This window comes from Cimex lectularius, unplaced genomic scaffold, assembly GCF_000648675.2.
Source record: "Cimex lectularius strain Harlan isolate CLEC.00 unplaced genomic scaffold, Clec_2.1 scaffold154, whole genome shotgun sequence".
Taxonomy (NCBI): Eukaryota; Metazoa; Arthropoda; class Insecta; order Hemiptera; family Cimicidae; genus Cimex; species Cimex lectularius.
In genome coordinates, this window is record NW_019392807.1 from 1,062,772 (window position 1) to 1,080,373 (window position 17,602).

Sequence of the window (17,602 nt, forward strand, 5' to 3'; positions counted from 1 at the left end):
ACGAATTTACCCAGATTTCTTTGGTTCTATGAATACCTCCCCTCCCTTCACTGTTAAAAAATGAAATATTAGATCAGGATACATTTTTATGTTAAGTATAATATATCTACTGCTTAAAAATGAGAGAAAAAGAGGATGAATCAATTAAGAAAATGTTCATCCTATGTAGTGCGAATACCCCCTGCAACGATTAGTTGGATTACGAGAAAGCACTGAATTGAGAAAAGCTGGGCACCCCTCGTGATGTAACAATGCCAAACGAGAAAAATATTTTAGCACGTCACAGAATGCATCTTGTTTGTACATATGGCAATAGTATACATGGACGTCTGTATTAAATGTGGGCCGGTGGGCGTTGCCAAGCAATTGAAATCGTATTTAAAAAAAACAACAAAATTTTAAGCTTGAGAAAAAACTCAATACACACAATACAATATTATATATTTACTTATATTGTATTATACTTTATATAATATTCTGGCCACTCCGTATGTCAAACATTGATGTTTTTAAGTTCGATACTTTACCTTTAGCCCTGGGTGTCGGTGTGCCCCTCCAAATTTTTGAAAGAATTTTTTACTTTCGGAAGATTGAATAAAATTGAAGTTTTTCGGGTTTTTTTCTTTTCGATAGATACGACGAGAAGTTTTGAAAGGAAATCGAGTGAAAGGCCGGGCTGAAGATCCTATGGCAGAGATGAGTGGAACAATCAACAAACCTGCCCCGGGCGAACATGCGTGAACCGCCATTTTGCTTTACACCGTCGAACCGAGACCGGTCCGACTTCTGACTCTCTTAAACCCGGTTCTAGCTCATTTCATCCAATTTCAAGATGCCTTTTCACTTGTTCAACGTTCTCCAGGGTCACAGCAAAGACGTGAGGGCCGTCTCGGTCACTCCGGAAGGTTCGATCTTATCCGGTAGCCGGGACCTCCTCGCCAAACTCTGGACCCCCGCCGGGACGTAAGTGACTCGACTGTTTTTCACCCTTGATAACTTTTCCCACGTCAAATAACTTTTTGTCCTCCAACTATTTCCTTTTCGATATTTAAACCGACGTCCGTCTCATTTCATCGCCGGCCTTTTTTCATTTGTACTTTAAACGATTGAAAAAGAAATCCCAATGTCCTCAATTGACATCCAGTCGTTCAAACACCGATTTATAACCTTCTCCCTACGCAAAAAAAATATATCAGGTCTAGATTTGGAAAAAAATAGGATTGAAATGAGGCGTGGCCCTTCGCCAGATCGCTGATCGGTGTATTGTTTCAAAATCTGTTTTATTTTTACATATTTTCGGGGTGTGGCACAGTTTCACCCAAGACAAAAGTGATGGTAGGGTGATCTCACCCCTGGGCTCTTGATCGGTCTACAAATTACTAGGACTTTTTCTGTTAGGTCTCTTGCAGATGAGGCGACAAGTCGAACGGCTGTGTCAAGGGGTGTAACGTGGTAGCAAAATGTTGCCCCAACCCCCGCCTAGACACGAGTGCCGCTCACGTTCTCATCCCCACTTGTTGACTCGACTCAAAAGGCTCTGCTCGTCATTCATCCTTCGCACCAGTCGCATAGTTGAGTCAGCTGAGTTCACCATGGAAAGCGTTGCAATTGCATGTTTCGATGTGGAGTAGTTCATTGAAGATATTCGTATTAGTTCTGTGATATGGGACATGATATGTGAGGAGTATAGTGATAAAATTCAAAGTAGCGAAGCTTGGAGGAAAGTAGCACAACAGTAAAGGCCCGTTTCCCAATTTTATAACAAGGATAAACCCACACTTTTCTTTACTACTGGGTTTCCTCCTTTCTTGCTTCCTCAGGTTCTAACATCATAGTGACTTCCCATTGGGAAAGGTTGATTTAACAAGTTCCCTAGTGTGAAACGAGCAAAGAAAGAGTCTTCACACGGCAGTAAACTAGTTGAGAGTCAACCGGGCAACTTAGTTGAATCAACGCAACCACGTTGTCTGAAAGAGGTCTTAATATACCTCCACCTGACTCGACTGCTCTCGGTGTCAGAGATTGAGACGAAGGTCAGGTCAGGAATTTATGTGGTGGCAGTCGTGTACAGCAAGAAATGTGGGTGTTTTTGAAGACATCCTTAGTGAAATAGTTAAATTTTACCCCCCCCCCCCCCCCCGAGACTCATTTGTGATTATTACGACGACAACCAATTTATACACTAAATTATTATTACACGAATTACCTAAAATAAAATGTTTCAATATTTATGATTTCATTTAAAGAAGCATTTCCTTAAGTGACTGGAGAGAGATATTAGCGGTCGAATGGAGTGGAGGCACATTAACGGAAAAGGTCCAATTACTCAAATGTATAACAGGAAAGCTACATCGCTTGTTTGTAGTGGTGTCATACAGTCTCCTTTCGCAGATGACAACCTGCAAACATGTCCTGCTAAAATTACAGTGGGGTTTGACAAGTTGTCAAATCAATCTTTTTTTTTTTTTTTTTTTTTTTTTTTTTTTTTTTTTTTTTTTTGGTCCAAATATCCAAACGGAAAATAAAAAAACGAATGGGAATTCATTGGATTATTCTTGAACATATTAATGGAATTTATTTATTTTTTTGTGCATCAATTAAAATGTGAACATGTACATACAGTATTTTCGGGTTGAATGAAACTTTTTTCGCTTTAATTGAAACTTATTGCTTTTTAATTGGAACTTCTTTCTTTTGTATTGAAACGTTTTTCCTTTTAAATGAAATGCCTGGTTGGTGCAGTTTAAAAGTTTAAAAGATACTACTAACCAGGCTAATATAGATGTGGACCAATACCACAGGTATGAGGCATGCGAAGAGATGCATAGAAGGACCATTCGCAAAATTTACAAAAGAATTACTGGAAGGCAATCGCAACCGAATGAGGATTCTGGTTGGACTCCGACAGGGCACTGCCACTTAAGAAAGCACATGCACCAGATAGGAGTACAGACAGAAGAAACACTGTGCCGATACTGCCAGGTAGAGGAGGGGACTGCAGAACACATTTTGTTTCTGTGAAGGTCTATGTATGTGGAGGTTCTTGCAACTAGGAAAAAAAAAAAAAAACCACAAGCAAGATCCTACACCAAAGAACCGCTGTGGAGGCTGGCTAATAACCTGAAGCTGGCCAGTGAGTTATAAATAACAGGAGAGCACAATAGATCTATTCAGGTCGAGGTGCAGTAGGCCTTGTGAATGCCTTTTTTTATCCCTATCCCTATCCCGCCCGGACGTAAGTGACTCGACTGTTTTTCACCCTTGATAATTTTTCCCACGTCAAATAACTTTTTGTCCTCCAACTATTTCCTTTTCGATATTTAAACCGACGTCCGTCTCATTTCATCCCCAATCTGTTTTCATTTGCTCTTTTTTACTCTTGACAATGTCATTGATATAAATATTGAACATTAGAGGAGAGGTGGCTGCTCTGAGGCACCTCAGAAGCACATTAATGGGCTTAGACATGATACCATTTAAGGATATGGCCTGTACCCAATCATTAAATAATCAATCAGCTAATGCAAGAAATGGCCACTTATACCCAGCCCCTCCAGTTTGAGAAAATTAGACTATGGTCCACCGTATGGCCCTAAAAACATGCATGAAGATTGCCTCTACTTATTTTGAAAAACATCAAATATATCCTGCTGAAAAAACATTAAATAAATTACTGTTGAATTGTTGTTTACAAACCCATGTTGTTCCTCGGCAATAATATTTGTAAATATCGGTTTAATTTTTTTATAATTTATTTTTTCATTCATTTTGAGGGATGATTGAAAACTTGTTTGTATACCTATAAATTATTATTTCATTTCTATTGCCATTCTTGAAAAATGATACTAGAAAATTAGTTTTCATTGCACAGGAAATACTGCTTTCAAGGAAGTATTAAATAGATGATAAAAAGGTTTAGCTAAATCGAATCAATTTATTTAGAATAATAATTGATGGAATTCCATCAGACCCTGTGTTATTATTTTTAAATGGCTTAATTAGTTTAATATATGAGCTAATGGAATATTTATTGAACTTAAACTTAGTTTTTTCGTAGTTAAATTCCAGTTGGGTATTCCTAGCATTCAGAGAGTAGAGTGACCCAAAATGCTGAGTAAAGCAATCTATTGTGGTTGGCCAAACCGTTGATCCATTCAAATGCATAATTGGGGGCAAGTTTATATTTCTATTTTCATTTATGTATGCCTAAAGGTTTTTCGGATTATGTTGTATGCCGTCTGTATTGAGTTAAAATCAGTGTAAGATGTGTTTTTGAGTTTTCTGCGTTGAGAGCACAAAGTAGAAAATTATGAATAGTCGTTAGGCGATTTTGTAAATTTATATTGCTTACAAGTCAATTTTTTGTTTATCACCATTGACTTTATTTCAGTATAAAGTGCTTAGGGAATTTAGGTTTTGAGAAAAATTTTGTAGGGACATACGGTGTAACAGTGGAGTCAAGATCTCATAAAAAAATACGATGGACTAATTTATATCGGTTTAGTTGAACGAATTTTACCAATCGATATTGTCAAATGATTTATCAAGCCATCATAATTAATGTTTTTAAAATCAAATTAGTAGTAATTTAAGGTTATTGAGTCCACTGACAGGCTCTCATTTAATTCAAACATTGTTGTCCAAGTATTAAAATTGTTCAATTAGTCCATGCATATATCATTGCCTCTTGTGCAATTATAAATAGCAAGAGTTCGGAATGTAACCAGCTTCTGACCATTTGTTGATGAGTAGATGAAAGCATACAAAATGTAACTTCCCTATTCCATTCATGACTAAATTGTTCTAAAATTGTATTTTATTTTTATATACATATAGTATTGTGTAACTCACTAAAGTGCTGTTACAACAGCAATTTTTTTTACCCTATGCATATGGTGTTTGCTTTAAATTCAAGTCGTTTATTAATTTCAGAGATGGGTTTGTACACTCGGCGACATACAAAGGACACGAAGAGTACATTACATGTGTTCAGAGTATTCCACCTTCAGAAGCTTTTCCAAGAGGCCTTTATGTTACTGGTGGCTATGACAGAAAAATCCTAATCTTTAACCCAGAAACTGAAGAAGTGATTATAACGCTTGAAGGACACACAAGTGCAGGTACATAGATAACATTTTTCAATTTGATTTAGATACTTTTATATAAAATAAAATCATTGTTTATGAGGTAGAGTAATAACTCTTATTCTGGTGGCAATAAATTTCACTTCAAATATATACCTTTTCCCATCAAAATAACCCTTTTTAAATTTAAATTAATTTTTTTTTATTTCAAATTAACCCTTCCTTTAAAACATTAAAAAACTTAAGAATTGGTATGAAATGTAAAGAAAATGCGTGTAAGGTGAAATTCCTGTACATTTAAGGATTTTATTAAAAATATAAAATAATTGGGCTTTTAAAAACAATATAAAAAGATATTGCAATTAAAATTGAAAATTATGTTTTCAAATTAAGTATAAACCAAGTAATTCTTCTATTATTATAAAAAAAATTAAAATAAGTGGTCCCTTAGAAGAGGACAGGAAGAAAAAATAAAATACCACATGAAAATTAATTACAGTTAGAATTAAAGAGAAAAATGCACCAGGCATTGTCAAATCCACAAGTCTTCCTTGAATAATATGCAATGTTCATAAGGCCATTAAAAGTTAAAAAGGATCAATTTAATGTTAAAAAGGATTAATTTGAAGTTTAAAAGTGTTATTCAATGTTACAAAGGGTTAATTTAATGTTAAAAGGGTTACTTTGAAATTAAAATGGGTTCATTTGAGGTTAAAAACGGGTTAGGTAATACGTAATTACAAATGGATAATTTGAAGTTAAAAAGATTCTCATTCTCTCTCATTTTGTATTTCACCCTTTTTCTTACCCTCTCTTTCTCCATATCTCTCTCTCACTCTTTCTTGCTCTTTGTCTATATTACTCTCACTCACTCTTGTCTATTTTCTGTCTATATTTTTCTTGCTCTCTACTTTCTTTCTCTATTTCACTCTTCTTTTCCTCTATCATTTTTTTCTCTTTCTGTCTGTACCTCTTTCTTTCCATACCTTTATTTTTCTTTTAATTTAATGTTTAAAAGGTTTCATTTGAAGAAAAAAAAAGAAGGTTTATTTGAAGTTAAAAAGGGTTAATTAGATGGAAAAAAATTATAATAGTCCTTGTATCTAACATTTATATTCTAAAACATTTTAATGTAAAATGTAAATTTATATTATTAAACATAACTTTAGAACATCCATGGGGGGGGGGGGGTAGAATCCAAATCCAGTAAAAAAAACGTAGTTCATTTTAATCATATTTCCATAAGCCCATGTTTTATAATGATTTTTTTTTACATTTCAGTTACCAGTATTTTTGCCGTGAAAAATGATTGCATCCTCACATCGTCCAGCGATGGCACGGCGAAAATGTGGAATATCTACGCAAGGGTTGCCAAAGTCACGTTCACGGGGCACGACCTTCCTGTTTGGTCTGTGATCTATCTAACTGCCGGTTTCATCGTCACAGGATGTGCAGACAAGATTGTAAGAGTCTTCAAAAAAGATGGAACGATTAGCTGTAGTCTTGAAGGTACTAAACCTTTAAAAAAATGTCATGTTAAACAATTGTATGGTAAAAAGATGAGTGTTTTTATATATTTATTGTAAAAATACAAAAACATTCGATTTACACTTGTAGATCTATGAATTTTTACAAGTACTACATAAAACAACAAACACCAATGAAATATTACTAGTTATATATAACAATTAGCTTTCAATTACTTAAAGCTTACTAAAATGATCAAAGAGTTAGGTCAGATGATTTTAATCTGTCCCAAGCATACAACATCAAATAGCACCTCACTCTAATACAACATTTAACATTCATTTTTTTTCCTATGATCCTCTTGATCTGCCTATCCTTGCTGATTTTGACAGACTGTTTTGGCATTTCACCGATCTGCCTGAAAAAACAAACCAACCACTGAAAAGAAAAATATCGAAACACAGCCAACAGATAAACCAGCATTAATAGGCAAATCATATCAAGCAGGGATCATCAAACTATATAAAAAATATTTTGCAGTTAAGACAAAAAATTAAACAAATAACAATTAAATATAAACCTTTAACTCATTTGATGCGTGAGCCTGAACTGCTGTGGTCCCTCTGGGGCGACATTTTTTTTCTTTCATAAATGAGTATAATAATTATAAAACCCATAAAATTATTCTTATAATTTTATCTTTTGTCTAAATTAGAATTTTTGGGTGGGTCTCAGACGACATTTAAGTTTTGGAACCGACACAGTGCGCACCTAGTATCCAATTTTCGTAAAACCCTTTTTGTTTTTAATGGTAATTATTATTTCGCTTTTAGTTCTTCGTTCTTCGAAGCACTGGGAACAATTTTAATTTTTCACCAGTGCCACATCCTGGTCAGTAGAAGCAGGTTCTCACTTTCCTACTTCGCCAGCTCTTTTGCTGAAATTTACAATTTTGTTCTTTTTGTCCCCCAGATGTTGAAGGTTAGGGGAGTTGGAAAATGGCCAGTAGGGCTCTATGGTCCAAGAAGGTTAGGGTTCCCTAAATACCAGGTATTCTAGTATGTCGTTGCAAGTTGTTTAGCTTCTTCTTATCCAATTGGGAATGATTATTGACCAAGAAGAAGCTATCCATGAGAAGTTTCTGGAAGAGGTGAAACGTTTTGTACCATTTTTACCTTCTTCATTTCACAGCTCTTTCTAGTAAGACTTCGTTTTCAAAAATTAGCAAAAACTAATTTAAAAAATTCGCAAACCCTGAAAGCTAGAAATGCATTTTTATACCATTAAATATTAAATGATTTACGATTTAAATGAAAAGAACTACAAATTTATAACTTAAAAAAAAAAAAGAATTTTTTTTAGAAAACCTGGAAAATCAAATATTTTAGCATTTAACAATGTATTTTGTAACCTTATTTAATGGAAAAATCATCAAATCTTACATTTAAAAAGAAAAAAAGTTGATTAAAAAAAAAAATCAGCCAATTTTCTCTGGTGCCAATGGAGCTAAACCAGAATGGTGCATATCGTTTGTAAGCTGGCTTCACACTGAATCCAAAAACTGGTTCAAAGTGGGAAGAAATAGTAACAGCAGTGTCTGAACAATGACTCTCATGCACCATGGCAGTATTGACATTTAAACCTGTAACACCCTGTATATGTTGATATTTACCAAATTAGTTTTAAATGTCTAATTATCTAGAAAGAGATTATAAAATGATATATTTAGTCGATATCGAAAAGTTGTATTTTGTGTTTTATAATCAGGCCTTGACATCATTGTGCACTCATTTTTATTTTTAGTATAAAATTTGATTAATTATTACATTTAATTGAATTTTGATTTACTTTATCTAGGCCATACTGACTGTGTACGGGCTTTGGCACCACTCAATGATTCTGTTCAATTCCTTTCGTGTGGAAATGATGGCATTGTTAGACGATGGAGTGCATACAATGATGGTTGCTTACAGGCCTACCATGGTCATAGTAATTCAATATATGCGTATGTATTGGTGAAAACATATTTTATTTCACATTTGTTTAAGCAATATAAATAATTAAATTATTATAGTTAGAAGTGTTGAATTGGCTGTGTGTATTAGTTCTGGGAATACAATTTAATTTTTTTTAAAATTGCAATAGTTTTTAAGACAATTTCTTTAAAGTTTTAATTATTATATGCATAGTATTTTTTTTTTTTTTTTTTAACAGGATTGTTACATCCTTGGATAATACGTTTTTTGTAACTGCTGGTGAAGACAGTCAGCTAATTTTATGGACAAATATTTTTGCTGAGCCAAATATTGAACAGATTGAACACCCGTCTCAAACCATTTGGGATGTTGCAATTTTACCAAACAACGACATCGTGACAGGTGCTAGGTAATAAGAATTGACATGAGATTAAAACCTTGAATTTTTCAAAACTTTTTTTTTTCCAGTGATGGAAATATTCGTATATTTTCTCAAGACGATGAACGAATGGCAAGCGTTGAAGTGATGGCGGCCTTCGTCAAAGAATGCGAGGAGGCCAAAAATGTAGCCAATTTAAATGAAACTACAAGAATGTAAGGAAACAATTTTGCAAAATGTTTTGCGCTTGATTTTTTATTTTTTATTATTAAACATTTCAATTGGCCATAGTCGTGAAGAAAAAATTTATGAAACCATTCTAGGGACACCAGGGAGTCTAATGAAGTCAAAGGTGATGGAGGGGCTAAACAGACTTCTGATTTTGTTTTCTTTGTCGATGTTGAAGATGGCAAGCCGCCTCTTAAACTATACTACAACAAAGGAGATGACGAATACGAGTCGGCTAAGAAATTCATAGACCAAAACAACCTTTCATACGCTTATCTTCAACAAATTGTCGATTTTATCCGGCAAAACACACCACAGACTTCAACAAAACCAAGTGAACCGTATATTGACCCGTTTACAGGTAAGAGTTACTGCTATAAAACCATTATAAATGCAATAAATTAAATTAAATTAAAACCGATTGAAATCACCTTAAATACTGGAATTTAAATGATTTATTAGGAAAACTGCTAAATGGAGAAAATTTAATATAAGACCATTAAGCATTGACAGTTTCCATTTACTCATTCTCAGTATTTCTCAGGTTCCCTAACCTAAATTCAATTTTACAAAACACAAAAACAGAGTAAAATCGAATTTGTTAAATTATTAATCTTAAATCTCATAACAATTAAAACCTAGTATGTTATTGAATAATTGTGAATTGAATTATGGATGTTAATTTTTTTTTCTCATTGACTTGTAATAAGTCTTAAAAAAGATGACCAGGTTGGTGGGTCGTGGATTTGAACCAAACTTTATTTTGGTGATTTTACACTCCAAAATATCAGACACATATACGCCACTTTTTGTGAATAGGTTCTGATTTCGCCCAAAAAAATTTGAATTTTGAAAATTTTCCATTTTTTAATATTTTTATTTCGCCTTTCTGCATACTCATATCACCTATGTGAATATATATTTTAGAGCATTTTTTTAATGTAAATTGACCAATTTTTATGAAATTTTCAGAGATTGTGCAGGTTGGTTTCTCGATGGTCCCCTATAAATTTCATCGTAATCGTGTCAACGGTATTGCTTGTGCATGTGCAAACGTAAAATCTCGTATACAGCTCTATCTCTGAAACCATTTCACAGATTTTTATGAAATTTGCAGGGACTGTGCAAGTTGGTTTCCAGATAGTCCCCTATAAATTTTATACCAATCGGTTTAACATATGCACATGCACAAACATAAAATCATGTACACAGCTATATCTTTGAAACCATTTGTCAGATTCTTATTCAATTTTCAGGGGTTATGCAGGTTGCTTTCTAGATGATCGCCTATGAATTTTATTCCAAACGGAATAACATACGCGCATGTGAGGAAGCTATACTGCCTGTCCACTTGGCAGAAGTTTTTAATAATATATGAGCTGCCATATATTATTATATAATATTGAGTAAACAATAGATATTGCTGGTTTGCCTAACCTTACCTTACCCATTTACTACAGACATTTTTTCATAATGGTGTGCCCAAAAATCTACAAAAAGCAAATTTTTTTAAGCAAAATTAAGGGTCATTTATGTCCTAATTAAATTTCAAAACTCAAAAAAAAATCTTTATTTCTTTACTAATCAGCAGTAACAAACTTGTTAATATTATGCGAATATGTGTGTATGTCAGAGTATAGTGTCCTAAAATAAATTTATTTTTTTAGGTGGGTCAAGATACATTCCAGGTGGAGACAGAGACGATCAATCTACTGGGAAAGATTCTAGTAACAGCAGTGTTGAGCCTTGTGAGTTTTTTCATTTGTCAAATATTCTTAGAGTATTCCTTCATCATTTGCTTTATATTTATATTGTTATGTACTGCTATAACATTATTGTTTCTCTAATTTTTACCAATAGAGTATGCATGTGAAATATAATTTTTTTTAAATATAAAGGATGATGATATTTCTTTATATTAAGTATTGTATTTAGATTTAACCAGTAAAAAAAAATTTTCTATCATGTCTTACTTTATTCATTGATGTGTTTGATGGGTTGTTAATGTATATTGTTTTTACTAATATTGAAAATTAATATGTTCCCTGGTTACAGTATCAAAGAGTATTTTCCCCCAAAAAGAGTATGTCCTTTTTGAAGTCGCCAATATTCCAAAAATCCAAGGTTTGTTTTATTATGTAAACTCGATTATTTGGTTATTGTTATTACTGTTGCATTTACTTTCAGATAAAATACTTGAACTGTGTCCCAAAACAGCTACTGGGGAAATTGATTCAGACAGGATAAACACAATTATCACGCTTGGGACGACTAATGTTAAACCTTCCTCTGACGCTCTGCATATTTTGATGGACATGATGCACTGGCCAGAAGGTAGTAAAGTTATAAATATTACCTTAACCGGAGGGGGGATAAACATTAACATTTACTGTCGATGTGTTCTAATTAAAAATTCACTAATTTCGTGGTCCGCTTGGCCAATTAATATATTACAAATAATTAAAAATGGCACAAAGGAGGGAAAACTCAAAATGTGGGGTTGAGATAGGAAGTTGATGTCCGAGTGGATCGAGGTCACGATAGCTCAAGTGGTAGAGCAGCAGCATATCTAGCAGAAGATCGTGGGTTCGAATCCCGCTCGTGCCATTGACTTTTTTATCCCAATTAAAAACCTTAATTAATTCTAATTAAAAAATTACACTCTAGGCGCATACGTACTCCTCACTAACACTTTTTCCACGAATTTCTCATTTTGTTGAAACTCTTCTTCACTCTAAGATTAGGTTTGCAGTCTGTTCTGTCTTTACTTAACCGTTGTGGCCTTCCTTTACCATTTCAGTCTGGATTGATCCCCTCAATGTAGGAAAGTCATTTTCCCTCCTTGATTTACTCAATAATCAAGTGAATTCAATGACTTCATTACGGTCTTTCAGAGTGCATGCATTGACCCTTTGCACAAAAAAAAAAAAAAAAAAAAAAAAAAAAAAAAAAAAAATCACTGCTGCTTAGATTTATTGCCACCATGCAGTGTTTAAATCCTAGATTCACCCATTCTTAAGTATATTCTTTCCTACTTCACTCAAGTAAGGAATGGAGCACTAATATTCCACCATCGGCCCTTTCACATACATGCTAATAAATACATTCACTCTCAATATACATAAAATGGATCTCATAATCAGATACCTTTCAGTATTATACACTATAAAACAGCCCTGTTTCCGCCAAAAATTGTTACTTTATTCCATCACTTTTGCCGTGCTCTAGCACAATTTTCGTATCAGGTGATATTCCTACTAGCTCCTATAAGGAACCAAGGAATTGCTGTTTAAAGTGTTAGATGTATCAACCACTTTTTTACTGGCAAATAATCTGGATTTCAGTATAGTCTGTAAGAAAGAACTAATTCAATTATCTGCCAAGCTTTCGGCCTATTTTGAGGTCATCATTAGAGCAAAACATTTTTTAAGATATCTACAAATTTACATAATTAAGTTAATTAATGGTTTTAAATTTCTTTGAAAATGGCCAAGAACACTATTGCAATCAACGTAAGATCATGTTCAAAGAAATTTGATGACCATTTATTAAAAAAATAATTATGTAAATTTGAAAACATCTTTCAACAGATCGTTACTGCCATCGATCTGGAAAGACGCACTAAACCCTTCTCCATATGGAGACATAATTCCAGAATAACGCACCTCTTCTAGAAAAACCCCGTTTTCAAGCTTGTAAGGTATTAGGAGTATTTTTAGAATTGAATCGGTGTTATAAGCCTTTAGTATTGCTTGGCAACATAACTGTGAAGACTGTTTTTCGATCTGATATTTTTTTAAAGATTTTCGAAAAAAAAATTGCCATATCTTGAGTGAGATTCTTTAAAAATCAGTGCCGTAACGAACGTGTTAAGATCGTTCAAAAGCTTGGCAGATAACAATTAAATTTGTTTCTTCATCCAGACCATAACTAGATCCAGATTATTCGTGAGTCAAGGAATGGTATGCCAGATACATATGCAGACTTTTGCCCCAAGTAAGTGTGTAGAATGGTGTTGTTTTCAGGCACAGCCCAATTTTTTTGTCACCTGTTTTTCTATCTGACTGCATATTCTCACTTTCTTAGCATGTTTTCCACAATTTACACAATGGATTTGTCCTTTTTGTCCCCCAGATGATGGAAGGTAGGGTAATAGGAGTAAGAGGACAAAGGACTCTGGTCGGGAAGGTTAAGATATTACCTATACACCAGGTTATTAAAACTTATCACAACTAGTTAAAAGTCATTCAGTTTCTGGATGAGGTGAAAGGTCGACCTTTTGTACCATTTTAACAACTTACAATATGCTCCAAATAACAATGTTAACCTTCTTTTAAATTTGACAGCTCCTTGTAAGATTCCATTTTTAAAAATTGGCAAAAATTCATATTTAAAAAATTTAGCAAATTGGAAAATAGACATAGATTTTTATAGTTAGCATTATTTATCATTATAACCTAATTTATTTAAAAATTAAACTAGTTACAATTAAACGAAGAGAAAAATAGCTGAAGAGAACACAAAATTGTTAAACTTTTGAAGTTTTTGTCTTTACAAGCCTTGAAATCACCAATTCTTAATCATATTTAATGTAAAAATGGTAAAAATATGATTAAAAAATAATCAAATCTTATCTTTAGAAAGCAAAAGATTTATTAAACAAAAAATTCACAGCCAATTTTCTCAGGCGCCAATGGAGCTATACATTGGCTATGGAATAAAATGTTACATGTTGTCAGAAAGCAGGTTTCACACTGAATCTAAAACTTTCAAAGTGGGAATTCATAAAGGTGGGGAAAAATAGTAACCAATAGAAAATGCTCTGTGCGATAAGTGACTTGGTTCTCAAATGAGGCTTGCCGGGGATAGGAAAGACAAGTCAAATCATATGAGACCTTTTATTTCCTATAATTTTTCTACATCTCTTTTTGTGTGTAAAAACCCTTAGCTTTGTTTTCATCACGTTTTTTATTTTTATTTTTGTAAAAGGCTCTTGTCGTAAAGTAAATAATTTTTTTATTCTGTGCAAAACAAACACTAAGGTAATTAATTAGTTATATAATGATATAGCTTTCGATTTCAGGAAATGTATTTCCCGTTCTGGACATAACTCGTCTGGCTATAAGAAAAGATGTTATAAACCATAAATTGTGTTCAAATGAATTCGGGCCAAAGTTAATGAAGAACATACTGGGATATATGGCTCCGTCGAGTTTACCAGTAAATAAAATGCTTGCTATAAGGGTTATATGCAATATGATGTCTCAACCCTCAGGTGAAGAATTGTACGCAAAAAATAAAGATGACATATTTAGCCTTTTGAGGACATCTGTAATCGAAGGAACCAATTTTAACAAGCCATTGCAGGTAAGTTAATTTATTTCATTATTTAAGGAAAAAAATTATCCATGTGAAATTTCAGGTTGCTGCTGCAACTTTACTGTTAAACTCAAGTGTTTACTTCACCAAGAAGAACGACCCTAATGAAATTAGAGATTGTTTGGTTTATGTGCAAGATCTGTTGAATTTTTTCAAAGACGAAGAGGCAATATTCAGAGCCGTCGTGTCGTTAGGCACGTTGTACTGCTATAGCAAAGATTCGTTGATATCGTCAATGACGTTGAACTTCTTGACATCCCAGATTTCTCAGTCTAAAGTAGAAAAGGTGGTAACGGCATGTAAGTATATCTTGAACCAATGGGAATCTGTAAATAAGAACGTTTAAAAAGTCATTGTGTTTTATTCTTATTTGAAAAGTTATACCAATAATTTATTAATAAACTCAAATGGAAATAACGTGTGATAACACATTTATATTAAAACTATTTCCAGAGAATTAGAATATTCACAATTAATCTGAATCTCTTGAGTATAATTATAAACGATAAAAAATGGCTAACTTTTTTTACTGCCATTTAAAATCAAACCAATTTTTTTGGATTGTAAAAGTTCACCAAAACCAAAAAGAAAAAAAAATGTTAAAACTAAATGTTGCTGTGGTGTGCCCTTAAAAATTAGGTCACATGCTGTGAAATCTTGTGTTTCCTATAGCTGTATAAGATTTCAAAAAGCAAGAACTGATAGCATTTTAATATCTATCAATATCTTAATGTACAAAGTTATTTTTTAAGGTCAAATTGTGATATTAATTGTAACTTTTATAAGAGACGTATTTATTTTAATAAACAATAAATACACATTTGTTTGTGAGTTTTCTTGCCCTTTTATTTTCTGTTGTATTGTATAATGTAATGTCAACAAATTTTTATTCTTTCCTAAAATGTAACAAATGAAAAGTAGTATTTATTAAAATAAATTAATTTTAGTGTTTTAACAACCGATAAAAAAAATATGTAAACGTGTGTGTGGTGATTAGTGACTGTTAATCGATAATTATTCAGAAATCGTGAGATGCGTTCTGGTGTGATGTAGGTTTCAGAAATACATTTTCTTTATCGTACCAATGTTTCGATCTTTATTGAGATCATCTTCAGAGCTCAAAGTAAGGCATTCTCAACACGACACGCAAGAATGGCCCAATTACACAGAAAACAAACACTTTGAGCCCTGAAGATGATCTCAATAAAGATCGAAACGGCACGATAAAGAAAATGTTTTTCTGAAACCTACATCACACCAGGCCTCATCACACGATTTCTGACTAATTAAAGATATAAACATTTCTACTTAATCAAATGGAGGCACAACAGCGAGGGTTGTTACTATGCTAATTATCTTTCAGATGTGCCCTTGAGCTTTCACAGAAGAAGATATCATTAGATTAGAGGAGTCTGCCGGCCTCTTTACTACCTGCGCACTACGACCAATCTTCGCCATTCCGTAGAGCTAGGCCTTAAGGCTTTTTACCTGTTCCCAAAGCTTTTTTAATGGCTCCTATAACCTTCAGGTCTTTCCTCTCCTAGGAGTGTTGGTCTCAGCCTGTGCCTTCTCACCTACAGAAGGCAAATTCTGCTGTTTCTTCTTCTTCCTGGAAATATCTGTACAGGTTTCTGCTACTCTGAGTGTATACATATGTCTCCCGGGTCTGCGGTCCTACTGTAATAATAGTTACAATTAATTAAGGTTTTTAGTCAAGATAAAAAAGTCAATGACACGAGCGGAATTCGAACCCACGATCTTCGGCTAGATACGCCACTGCTCTACCACTTGAGCTATCGTGACCTTGATCCGCTCGGACATTAACTTCCCATCTCAACCGCACCTTTTGAATTTTCTCTTTTTTTTTGCCATTTTTCAAATGTGTAATCGAGGTCACGATAGCTCAAGTGGTAGAGCAGCGGCGTATCTAGCCGAAGATCGTGGGTTCGAATCCCGCTCGTGCCATTGACTTTTTTATCTCGACTAAAAACCTTAATTAATTGTAATATATTAATTGGTCAAGCGGACCACGAAATTAGTGAATGTAATAATAGTATTAACATGTCCTAGGTTTAGTAGCTTGTTAGTTCCTGCGATAGCTGTTTGATGAACTTTTTTTGCATGCATTTGTCTAGGGCTTCACTGCAATTGAATAGAGGACTTGTTTTAATCCATTATCTGGTTTTAGGTAGTTTAGTATGCCCCAAAAAGGTTCACGGCCAATAGGTGTCTTCATTGAACTTTCCTAGGACAATTTATCAGGCTCTTCATTGTCTTTATGCCCTGGTACCCAGATAAGGGGAATTTTGTTCTTTTCCTCCCTACTTCTTGTCCAGTGTTACTATCCACACAAAACTAAAGAAAATATCAAGAAGTCATCAATACAGCCAATCTGGATGCGATTGAACTGTGGTGTGAGGTTCTACCAAGTGTTCCATTATCAAAAGAAAACACTTCAAAATTCCTCAAATCATTGCGCATACTTCCTAATTCCAATCTAACCTTGCTATCCACACTAAACTTCAGATCCCATTTGTCCTCGAACATTAAGAAGTAGATGCAGCAAATCTGGACAGAATTAAACTGTTTGGTTCAACCTAGCGTTCCAACCTCCAAAGAATTTGGTCTCTGGAATAATTGCCCACCCTCCCTAATTCATGTCCAACCTTATTATCCACTCAAAACTAAAGGTTCCATTTATCCTCAAATATCAAGAAGTCATTAATACTGCAATCTGGACAAGATTGAACTGTGGGGTTCTACCAAGTGTTCCTTAATGAAAAGAATCCACTTCAAAAACCTTCAAACCATGCCCATACTCCCTAATTTCTGTCCAACCTTGCTATCCACACAAAATTTCAGATCCCATTTATCCTCAAGAAGAAGTTGAAGCAGCCTACATAATATGCTGGTCCCTCATGCTAACTCCCAGCCTTTCATCCCGAACCCTTCCTGGCAAACTTGCACGCCTTAAAGCACTAGTGGCCCCACAATTTCATCACTATTGACCTTGTGAATAGTGCTGTGTTAGGAGTGTAATCAATTAATTACTTATCCACTTTTATAATATAAAATAAGCATTTTGATTT

The 17,602-nt window shown here is 33.9% G+C and overlaps 1 protein-coding gene across 1 annotated transcript; it reads left to right on the plus strand.

Annotated features, from left to right (window-relative positions):
- Positions 1-437: 437 nt before the first annotated feature.
- LOC106664696 (phospholipase A-2-activating protein) lies at positions 438-15,019 on the plus strand. Its single transcript, XM_014390634.2, has 12 exons — positions 438-963; positions 4,933-5,120; positions 6,366-6,593; positions 8,409-8,556; positions 8,766-8,936; positions 8,996-9,121; positions 9,230-9,495; positions 10,802-10,882; positions 11,190-11,258; positions 11,322-11,468; positions 14,218-14,501; positions 14,557-15,019. Exons 1-12 carry the CDS (start codon positions 833-835, stop codon positions 14,857-14,859), a joined length of 2,142 nt encoding a protein of 713 aa, XP_014246120.1. The 5' UTR covers positions 438-832; the 3' UTR covers positions 14,860-15,019.
- The last annotated feature ends 2,583 nt before the right edge of the window (positions 15,020-17,602 follow it).

Coding starts and splice junctions, on each gene's coding strand:
- LOC106664696 (XM_014390634.2), top strand. CDS start 833: ATGCCTTTTCACTTGTTCAACGTTCTCCAGGGTCACAGCAAAGACGTG. Junction 5,121..6,365: donor TGAAGGACACACAAGTGCAG/GTACATAGATAA, acceptor TTTACATTTCAG/TTACCAGTATTTTTGCCGTG. Junction 6,594..8,408: donor GATTAGCTGTAGTCTTGAAG/GTACTAAACCTT, acceptor TACTTTATCTAG/GCCATACTGACTGTGTACGG.